Source organism: Triticum aestivum, chromosome 1A (genome assembly GCF_018294505.1).
Source record: "Triticum aestivum cultivar Chinese Spring chromosome 1A, IWGSC CS RefSeq v2.1, whole genome shotgun sequence".
Lineage (NCBI taxonomy): Eukaryota > Viridiplantae > Streptophyta > Magnoliopsida > Poales > Poaceae > Triticum > Triticum aestivum.
In genome coordinates, this window is record NC_057794.1 from 233958462 (window position 1) to 233969622 (window position 11161).

At 44.3% G+C, this 11161-nt stretch overlaps 1 protein-coding gene across 2 annotated transcripts; it reads left to right on the top strand.

Moving 5' to 3' along the window:
* The first annotated feature begins 1868 nt into the window (after positions 1 to 1868).
* Positions 1869 to 10687, top strand: LOC123043954 (protein NETWORKED 1D). 2 transcript variants are annotated; one of them, XM_044466573.1, is made up of 6 exons: positions 1869 to 2110; positions 2693 to 2758; positions 2872 to 3161; positions 3928 to 6896; positions 7064 to 9019; positions 9347 to 10687. In XM_044466573.1, exons 3-6 carry the CDS (start codon positions 3062 to 3064, stop codon positions 10457 to 10459), a joined length of 6138 nt encoding a protein of 2045 aa, XP_044322508.1. In that variant the 5' UTR covers positions 1869 to 2110; positions 2693 to 2758; positions 2872 to 3061; the 3' UTR covers positions 10460 to 10687. The 2 variants fall into 2 exon arrangements, with proteins under 2 accessions (XP_044322508.1, XP_044322514.1); XM_044466579.1 differs by lacking the exon at positions 1869 to 2110 and adding an exon at positions 2211 to 2539.
* The last annotated feature ends 474 nt before the right edge of the window (positions 10688 to 11161 follow it).

Genomic DNA, 11161 nt, shown 5'->3' on the forward strand with positions numbered 1-11161 from the left:
AGCGTAATCATTTGCATTGAACTCAGGGAAACATGCATGTTGTTCATAGATTATTCTTTGCTCCTCTGTACAACACGGGAAAGTGGCCCGCGGGAGCTAGTCGGCCAGGATCCTAATTGGTAAGGATTCGGCTGGCAAAGCCCAGGTAAACGCTTCGTGTGGTGCATGAGTATGCAGGACGCTGCCATGAACGTGCATAGACAAAGACGACCAACCAAGCCCCTCGCTGACCCGCACGTTAGTCCTTGGTTGCTGGGTTGCTCTTGCCAAAGAAGGACATGGGAAACGATAATCGTTGTCTGACATTGTTAAATAAACAGGGTAGATACAGACGTATTACAAACATAATTGCTTCTAGACGATTCGCAAGGAACATCGTTCAAATAGTCATTTAACTTCCATTTTATATTTCAAATGGTTCTCTTAGCTTCCGGGTTGCAGTTGGTTTCTGCGCCAATTGGCGTAACGGGTCATCTAGTACTGTTAGAGGCGGTGCACTCGCCCACTCTGGCAAGCCTATTCGTGGGATCCGATCTTACAAATGGAAGATCGACAAGGAGGAGACGACTCTAGGGATGCGCTTCTCCAACTCTACTTTCGTTGCACGGCATTGTGCATCTAGTGGTAATGATCTGTGATCCATCTCCGATGGCATGTTCCTATTTGATCCGCGAGTAGGAAAATTTTATATTGCATCCGATACATCTAGCGTAGCCAAACAAAAACGACTATTGACGGGGGAAAACATTGCAACCGGAGAAATCAAAACCTGTAACCGGCGATGCAAAAACCTACTATTGGTGAAATCAAGTTGGAACCTGCGATGAGAAGCTACTCCCAATGGACGAAAATGCTACGACCAACGAATTCAAAAGTTGGAACATGCGAAACCAAAAGGCTTGCGTGGCGGGGCTGGAATTGGTGAGGCACGATGATGCGATGACGACGCCCATGATGCGCAGACGCTGCGGCCGGTGAGGCGTAGTGCTGGGACCAGACGTATCGTTTGCTACAACCGGCTGGAGTGGCGCTACCGTGTCAAACTGTGGTGCCATGGGCTATCACAGAGAACGATAGTGCCTGAGATGGCTGCAACCGGCAATTATAGAAGCTAGGACCGTTGGACTATTTTACTGCAACCAATGAACTGATTTTGCTACGATGGCGATGGACAAAGTAACGACCAGGAGACGGCGGTAGTGCGAGTGACGTGCACCCGTGCGACGAGCGCTGACGGTGGGAGGCACGCCCTGGTGCTGCAACCAACCATGGGGCAACGAGGTGCAACCGCTGCCAGCCGATGCTACGAGGCGGCGATGTCAGGGCAGCGACCCGTCCACAACAGGAGATGCGAATGAAGGCGGCGATGGGAGGGATACAAACATCTATGGGGTGTGCTTCGGTGGAGGCTGCAAGCACCGTCCATGACGAGGCCTCGCGCGTCCATGACAGGGAGGAGGGTCGGCATCTCTCTCTTTCTCTCTCAATGCGAAAACGCCATCGTTCTCCCTCCCGTGCGCGCTGGTGTGATTTGGGGGGGGGGGAAATGACGCAAGGGAAACAAAGTAGAGGCCTGATCCAACCGTTGGTAGACAAACAACCTATACTCAGGATGCGATCGGACATGAGTGTGGCGTCGATCGTCAAGTGCCTAGCGTTGTCCTAAAAATAAAAAAAATGCGTACGTCTCTTGCAAAATTCAAATCAAGCCCACACACAAATTTCAGACCTGCCCCCAAAATGGTCTAATCCCGATTATGACGGCCTGAATTTCTCCCCCAAAGAATTACTCCTACTCCAGCACGGTGCACTATTATATTCTCAAAAAAAAAGAGCACGGTGCATTATTAGGCAAGTAACCAAAACACTGAAATCTCTCCTACTCCCACTGTTTTTCATTTCGTTCGTTGGGACCTACCGCCGCCTCCCCTCCTCCTCCTCCTCCTCCTCCTGCTGTGCTTTTCTTCTTGGCACCACACTGGCAAGCGTCCAGACTCCCGACAGGAACCTAAACTGAGAAGAATGGGGTGAGAACATGGAGGTTGAAAGGAGGCAGCTTCGGTGGGGAATCTCGGCATCCTCTCCTCAGAGAGTCGACCCACTCCACCTCGTATGTTTTTCTTCTCTGCGGCAAGATTGGATCTTCGATTCTTTCTCTCCCGTCCTGCGATCATTACCCTGTAGTTGTTTTCTTTATTGTGTGGTACGCTTCGAGGATCCATCTTCCTTGCTGCCTTTGGATGCTCGGCGACTCGTCGTTGCCGCGGAATTTTTGGTGTTGACGGGTAGTTGGTTGGTGGTTTCTCTTTCTTGCCTGCTGGTGTTAAGAACAGTATAATTGGCAATCCTCGCCGCTGTGTATCATGTGATTTATTTATGTATTCCGTCCGTCCCTTTTATTTGTTCGATTGTCTGTTTCGTGCGAGATCTGCTTGCAGAGGTTGCTGCTGTAGCATCGCGGTTCTTTTTCCGTGCGAATTTTTTCTCCTGGCTTGATTTTGGTTTTGGAGTTCCTTTTTCGTTCCCACTTCAATTCTTGGTGAGATTTCTTTCTGACTCTACTGACTCTTCTGTTTTTCTTGTTTACAAAAAGAGAAAATAAGGTCGTTGGCTAGTCTAATTGCGTGATTATGCAGAATTCTCTCTCCCCCAATCAATTACCTAACACGTTTTGTCTTCTTCTTTCTTCCAGTTTTAGCGTGGTGAGAACTATTCATTTATCTTTGTGTTCTTCCAGTCAATCGCAGACCTCACACCTGTAAGTACTAATACATCGCATGGGCCATGGAGAGCTGTACAATTATGTTGCTCATTTCTGTATGCAGCATGCTTAGTTTATTTTACCTGTGCCGTTTCTCTCCAATTGTCCAGGTAAAAACAGCTAAACATTTCACCGGAAGTTCCTCAATCCTTTCCAGATGCATCAGATAATTCTTTGCTGCCCCATCCAGAATAGTGGGGAAACTGTGGCATTTTCATAATTTGGAGTAATATATTGCATTCTACCGAGGAAGTGAGGTATTACTTACTGGTTCAGAGTGGCATCTTGCTTCTCGCATCAATGGCGGTTGTGTCTGCTCATGACTCAAGGCAGTACTCATGGTTGTGGGTTAGCCATATCAGCCCCAAGAACTCCAAATGGCTCCAAGAAAATCTCAGCGGTGAGCCTTTTGCTCTGTTTAACTACCAAATGAAGTTATCATCGGTATTCTTTGGATATTTGCTGATCAAATTTAGCAAGACGATGTTACTAGGTTCTCTCAGTTACACATTACATTTTCAATGCTCGTGGTTGGTGTGTACACAAGCCACCCGTAGTCCTTTAGTTGATCTGAGTATTTAAAATAAAATCATCAGGTGTTTCTAGCTGCCATGAGGCACATGATGTCTCTTCTAGCGTTTTAATTTCTCTCAAAGTTTTGATTGATGAACCTGATATGATCTTCTATGATAGTGTGACCTGTGTCATCTTCATATTTTCCTAAAAGTAATTGGATGCTAGGCTTTGAACTATTGATTGCATATACGCCCATCGGTTCTGCTTTAATATGAAATGTTCCTTTTTCCTAAAAGACTACTACTTCGTAGTATATGTGAAATGTTTTCTGGAGAAGTTTAAGCTCCTTCTCATCTTAGCCAGTTTAAGCTCCTTCTCATCTGGAAATGTTTCATGTGGTATTCTTCATAGGTATCCCAATTCCCATTTTGCTGTTTCTTGGTGGGAGTTGAACTGAATTTTTCATAGTTCCAAACCTAATGTTCTGTTCGGTAGTCATATAGCAAAGTCATTGTTGGTTTATATCTCTCTACGCTTTGAATAATTGAAAAATTGTACGAGAACATTTTATTGCAGTGATTGAATTAGGCCCCTGTTTTTATTTATATACTATGGTTCATGACCAAAACTAATCTCATATTGTGCAACAGATATGGACACGAAGGTTAAAGCCATGATCAAGCTTATCAATGAAGATGCTGATTCTTTTGCAAGGAGAGCGGAGATGTACTACAAGAAACGCCCAGAGTTGATGAAACAAGTGGAGGAGTTTTATCGAGCATACCGTGCATTAGCAGAAAGGTATGATCAAGCCACCGGGGCACTTAGACAGGCTCACAGAACAATTTCTGAAGTATTCCCAAATCAGATGCCATCAATGGATGAGTCACCATCTTCTGCTGGCCAAGAAGTGGAACCACATACTCCAGAGATGCCTACATTCTCCCGTCCAACATATGAATCAGATGATCATAACTCCAAGAGGAATAGTTCACACTCTCAGGAAACCAGTGCATTGTCAAACCGAAAAAGTCTGAAGCAGTCCAATGATTTGTCACTCGGTGGTGAAAATGCCCCTCGTGCTGTTTTTGATGGAAAAGCACGGAAAGGCCTAAATTTTGAAAGCCCAGAAGTTAAAGGGAAAGAGGATAGCAGCAATGGAATATTAAATATGCAAGAAGAGATTTCGAGGCTATTAGCTGAGAACCAGAATCTGAAACTACAGATGTTGTTGGAATCAGAGCGGGCAAAGAAAGCTGAAACTGAGATCCAAAATCAGAAGGATACCTCTTCTCAGTTGAATTCTGTGAAAGATACATCTATTCTGCAGTATGACCAGTCCATTGAGCGTTTATCTGCTTTGGAGTCTGAGCTCTCTAAGGCACAGGGTGACCTCAAGAAGCTAACTGATGAAATGGCTTTGGAAGTTCAAAAGCTAAATAGTGCTGAATCACACAATAGTATGATACAGTCTGAGCTTGAGGCTTTGGATCAAAAGGTGAAGTTACAGCAACAAGAGCTTGATCAAAAGCTTAAGGAATTGGAAAATCTCCACTCAAGCTTTCAGGAGGAACATGAAAAGCGCATGCATGCTGAAAGTGCTCTTCTTTCCAAGGGAAAGGAGGGTGCTCAATCTAAGGAAGAAGTTCAAAGGTTGACTATAGAGATCAAGATGGCAAATGAACATATAGATGAGCTCATGCAGAGCAAGATGCACCTGGAGAGCGCTGTTTGTGAGATGAAGATGGAAGTCGGGAGCCTTACTGAACAAAATCACTCTTCCGAACTGCTTATACAACAACTCCGTGGTGAGATAAATTCACTGACGGATTCAAGGAGTGAACTTCGAAATGAAATCCAGAGCATTAGGGGCACCATGTCACAGCTAAGCGCTGAGAAGGATGGAGCTCTACTTCAACACCAGCAGTCTGTGGAAAGGGTTTCTGTTCTGGAATCTCAGCTAATGAATACACAGTCAGAGCTGGAGGTTAACGAAAATAAGGTGCATATCCTGATGAAAGATGTGGAACGGAAGAGAGAGGAAATTCACAGTATTCACGGCCAGCTACAAAATGAAAGCGATAGGCGAACACAAACTGAAGCAGCTCTTCTCATGTCAGAGAGTCTGCATTCCAAGTTGGAGGAAGAAGTGAGAAGGCTGACACAAGATCTTGACACGACAATAAAAAAGCTAAGTGAGTTGGAAAATGAAAAGTTAAATCTGGAGAATACATCAACAGAATTGAAGAAAACCATTTTAGGTCTGAACTCTGAGATGGATGCATCACTACTTCAACAGCATCAGTCTCTGGAGAAAGTATCTGATTTGGAGTCACAACTCTTGGAGACAAAGTTGAAACTGGAGAAGTCTGAACAGAAAATGCAGTTACTGGAGCTAGAAATCGGACAGATGAGTGAAAGCGTCAATAGTCTGGAGTTGGCTTTGAAAGACGAAGCTGGGAAGAGGGTGCAAGCTGAAACGTCTCTCAGGTCAATGGAGAATATGTATTCTCAGTCTCAGGAAGAAGTGAGTAGGCTGCATCGAGAGATTGAGATGCTGAATGGCAAATCGAATGAGTTGGAGAACTTGTCATCTGAACTCAAGAGCACCATCTTACTTCTGAACACCGAAAAAGATGCAACCCTTCTTAAGAACCAGGAGTCCTCAATGAGAGTATCCGATCTGGAATCTGAACTCTCACAACTGCAAGCTGAACTCCAAACGAGCCTAGATGGTGAAACCAAGAAGCATATTGAATGTGAAGCAGCTCTCCTCTTAGTGACGGATCTTCACTCTAAATCTCAGGATGAGGTGAACAAGTTGGCCATGCACATTGAGGAGCTGACCGGGAAATTAAGTGAGGTGGAGAATATTAAGATGGATCTTGAGAACATTGTAAACAAGCATACGAAAGATATCCATATCCTCCGTGAACAGAATCTTTCTGCTGAGCTTATAATAAAAGACCTGCATTGTGAATTGGGTGCATTAAAGGAGTTGAATGTGAGACTTGAGGCTGAAGTGGGTTCACATATAGGTGAAAAGGAGGCTATTCGGAGAGACTTTGTTCGTCAAAGAGAGGAGAAGGAAAATCTTGATGGGATACACCATGTTCTGGCTTATGAGATGAATGCTCTAAAAGACAGCGCAGCAGCAAACCAGTTGTTGATAGAGGAATTGCAGATTACAAACTTAAAACTGAAGGAGGTGTATGCAAAGAATTTGATTGAAAAGGCGCTTCTCTCAGAAAAGCTTCAAGAGATGGAGAAACTATCTGAAGAATATTCTGTGTTGGAGAACTCAGTTTCGGATGCAAATGCTGAAATTGAAGGACTGAGGGAGAAGATAGAAGTGTTGGAGTCTTCAGAAAGCTCTTTGAACGATGAGATTTCCACTTGTGTTTCTGAAAAGGATGCTCTTCTATCAGAGCTAGACACCCTTGGTAAAAGTTTCGCTGTTATTTCAGAGAAGAATTCCGCATTAGAGATGTCATTATGTGGTCTGAAAGCTGAGTTTGAAGACATGAGAATAAAATTGAAAGATTCTGAAAAAACATGCCAGGCTCAGCTTGCAGATAACTCAGCTCTTTCTGCAGAAAAAAACAACTTGTTCTCTCAGGTAATTTTTTTAACCAACACTACAAATTCAACTTTTTGTTTTATTTTGTAGTGGAAATTGATATTGATGAATACCCATGGTAGTCTTGATAAGATGTTCTTATTAATATTCTTTTTATTGAAATTAGTTCTTGTTCGTAACTACAGAGAGTGCCTTTTTCATTTCAGCTACAGAACATTACAGTGGTCGCAAAAGCCCTGGAAAGTAAGCGTTCTGATCTTCAAGACAAGCACACATCTTTGTCAAGAGAGAAGGATCTTGTATATGATCAAGTAAGGAAACTGAAGGGTCTGTTGAGAACAATTAATAAAGAGTGTGAAAATGCTGTGAAGTCACATGAAATGCATGCAAACAGCCTAGAGAAGCAGATTTCTTCTCTCCATGAAAAAATCCATGATATGGACGAGAGGCTTCAGGAGGAAGAGCAAAAAAGCATGGGAGCTTCTATTAGTGTGGTGGCCTTGGAGAGTAGTTTGGTTTATGCGAAAGACGAGAATGTGGCTCTTTTAAACAAATGTCAAAAGTATGCGTTTGAAAATCATGCTGCGAAGATTTTAATATCACAGCTGGAGGATAAAGCTAGATACCATGAATCGGAGAGGAAAACATTGCTAAAGCTTAGTGGGAGACTAAGAGAAGGGATTTCACACCACATGAAGGTCCTTAACATCGACAGGGATTTAGGACCTGCTGAGATAGCCCAGGACGAAATTTTGATACAGTATGTTTCAGATGAAACCTCTAGTATTCTGAAACATAAAGAGGAAATTGAAGATGATAATACTCTCATGTACACTGAGCTGTCAGTCCTCTCAACTGTCATGTTGCAACTAGGAACGGAGTTCAGAGATCTGCACTTGCAGAAGTGTGCCCTTGAGGAAGACGTAGAGAGAGAAGCAACAGAATTGATTTCTTTGCAAATTAAAAATTGCCAACTTTTGGAATCTAATGACCAGCTTAGGCAAGAGCTACAAAATAACAGTGAAAGGGATCAGCTGCAGAAGATTGAAGCATTAGTTTTACACGAGAAGCTATCTTGTTTGGCAGAGTCCCACGAGGCTTCGCAAGATAAAATCACTGACATGGCTGAGAAAAACGAGTCTTTGTCTAAGGAACACCAATCTTTGATTGAGAAATACAATGCCTTGGAGGACGAGAACGGTACTGCTCTTAGAGAATGCATGATGCTTGAGCACCTGTCTTTGTTCTTGAGAGGCCATAATAATGAGGTAGCATCTGCATTGGTATCTCTTACCGATGAGATGGCGTTGCTGAGTTTAGTTAAGGGTGAGCTTGATAATGAAGTCAAAGTGCTGAGTGCAAGAGTTATATTGTTTGAATCAGAAAACAATTACCTCAAGAAATATTTAGTCTACTTGACAGAAGTTCTCACGACTCGGCTTATCCTCTTAGAGTTTGACTTGAACACGGGGAAAAGTATCTCCCAGGAATTGGCTGTTGAACTTGAGAGTTGCATGGCGCAGTTGATGCAGAAGGATGATGAGCTACTGGAAGCAGAAGAGAATGTTCAGCTCATGCAAGCAAAGAACCGGGAATTATGTGGAGTTGTTGGGGTGCTTCAGGTTGCCATTGAAGGTGCTAAAGTGGTGAAAGGAGAACTTGAGAAGAAAATCGTGATCCTGACCGAGGAGGGCACTACCAAGGATGGTGAAATTTTACTACTTCGCCAAGCAAATGAAACTCTTGAAATGGATGCTGGGATTCTAAAAAGGAAGGAGCAGAGTTTGATTTCTGCACATGAGCTCATGTCGGAAGAGGTTGAGGAACATGAAAGAGAATCTCTCCTGCTGATAGGTGACACAGTAGCCTCTTCTGTGAGTGTCGCAGCCTACAAAGAAATGGCACTGTTTATGATGGAAGCCAAGGCTATTGAAATTAGTGCAATCGTGCAAAAAGAAATAATATTAAATAAAATCTCCATGCGAGATGCCCATATTGAGGCTCTGCAGAAAAATGTAATCGAGATGCAGGAAGAAAATGCAGAACTGAATGCTGAACTGAGCATGCAGCTAGCACTCATCGGATCTTTGTCTAATCATATCAGTTTGCTGGAGGAAGATGCTCTTTCTCTGTCAAAACCCTACAGCACAGAATGCAAAGAGGTAATATTCATTCATCCTTGATTATTAGGCTAGTAGGCATTGGCTCCCAATGTTATTTTCATGTCATTCCTGCACCGCTATAACACTAATCGGTCGTCAATCCTTGATGTGTAAGCATCGTGTACTACTATGGTGGCATGTCATCTTATTCCTGCACTAGTATAGTAGTCATCATTGAGTAAGCATTCTAAAAACAAAATCACAGTTAAAAGATGAAGCAGATCCATATTTTATCTTCATTACTGCACATCCTCGTGTCATCTTATTTTGTAGCTGGATATTTGTACTAATTTCATGCACAATACATGTGTCACTTTGTCACGGTAGGAAACCTGTATGCAAGAGGACAAGATTGGCCCAAAGTCTCATCGGTTTGCCAGTGGAACTCTGGAGTTAAAGCAGTTAATGTCAAGAATAGAAGCACTTGGGGTGGTTATATCGAATTCCAAGTGCCGTCGAGATGAGGAGTCGACCAATTCCACTGCAAAGATGATGGCAGTAAACATGGAAATCCAAGAGCTTAAAACAAAAGGCGGCTCAGAAATATATTCTGAGAAGGAGAAGCAAAAAGACGGTGAGGGCTCCAAAGGGAAGCAAGTCCAGATGATGAAGGATATTGAACTTGACGAAATATCAACCTACTATCCAGCATACGGGACAGAAGCTTCATCGTACCCAGTTGGAGTTGGCAATGGTGCGAACGCGGAGGTGGACGATGAGATGCTTCAGCTATGGGAGGCTGCAGAGAGGACGTGCAAGAAGCAAACAGCCAAGTCGTCGTCATGCGAGCACGAGCACGAGCACGACATAGAGGCGGTTGAGGAGGTGAAGAGCGAATACCCTTCGTCGGAGCTATTAAGGGGAAGAGACCTGGGAATCATCAACAAGCTCGAGATGTTGTCTTCAGCAGAGCCTGACGAGTTATGGGGCAAGAATGTGGTGGAGAGGCTCGCTTCTGATGGCCAGAGACTGGCGAGCATCCAAGAGAGCATCGAGGAGCTGAAGCGGAAGATGGGTGGCCCGGCCAAGGGGCACTCGGAATACGAGAGCGTGAGCACTCAGCTGCGCGAGACGGAGGGGCTGGTGTTGGAGCAGATGAACCTCAACAGCAAGTTGGCCAAGAAGGCTGAGAATTACCCTGCGCTGTCGGATAGCATGAAGGCGGAGCGGGAAGGTGGTTTTCCAAGCAAGAGGAAGATGTTGGAGCAGGTGCGGAAAGGGTCGGACAACGTGGCGAGGCTGGAGCTGGAGCTTCAGAAGATACAGTACGTGCTGCTGAAGCTGGAAGAAGAGCACGAGTACACAAGGCTCAAGGTGTCGGACAAGCGCACCCGGGTGCTCCTCAAGGATTATCTCTACGGGAGGAAGGACCACCGTGGAAAGAAGAAGAGGTCGCCCTTCTGCGGCTGTGTGCGCTCTAAATCCAGGAGTGAGCCATGACCATTTTTTGTTGCCGTGGCGGCAAGAAAATAAGAAAACCTTTCTTATCTTGTAAAAAGAGAAAACCATACTTGTAGTAGGCGCGTGTCCCTTTGTAATTGAGCTAGCATGTTAGTATTGAGAATAAGCTTGTGTATCTATTTTTTTTTCATCTGTCGGTGTGAGTAAAATGTGTTAATTTTCTTCGGCATCAATTGGATAGATGGATCAGGCATTTTATTTACCTTACGTACTATGCATCATCTGGGTGACAAAGTGCATCAGATTTTGCACGCTAAATGCTGTCACCCCCACCGAAACCAAGAGCGCAAAGAGGCTGTGTGCTGCTCTCCCCCTCCTAGCGCCGGCAGCCGCTCTCGCACCGGCTACAGCTGCCACCGGGGATCTTGCCTACGCGACGGAAGCGCTTCACGCTTAGTTCGGCCGGTGGCCCATACGACATATGTCTATCAGGGCTCGGGCGGCGGACACTTCTCTACCCTGCCTTGTTCCGCTTGACCCTGTCGTCATCCTGGAAGGGCTTTCTCAGGGCCGAGCCGGCAAAATCGAAGGCCCTGTGCAAAACTCTAAAATGAGCCCTATCTTGCTTAAAAAACACTACATAAAACTATATAGTAATATAAAGATGACAATATCTTACATGCCAATCGGAAATATCAAGAATCATACTTATTCATGGTTGTATAGTCTTCACTTAAAGAA

Bases quoted from the DNA above. Each gene is read 5' to 3' on its own strand.
- LOC123043954 (XM_044466573.1), top strand. From the start codon at position 3,062: ATGGCGGTTGTGTCTGCTCATGACTCAAGGCAGTACTCATGGTTGTGG. The intron at 3,162-3,927 runs GTGAGCCTTTTG...ATTGTGCAACAG, and splicing joins GCTCCAAGAAAATCTCAGCG to ATATGGACACGAAGGTTAAA. The intron at 9,020-9,346 runs GTAATATTCATT...TTGTCACGGTAG, and splicing joins ACAGCACAGAATGCAAAGAG to GAAACCTGTATGCAAGAGGA.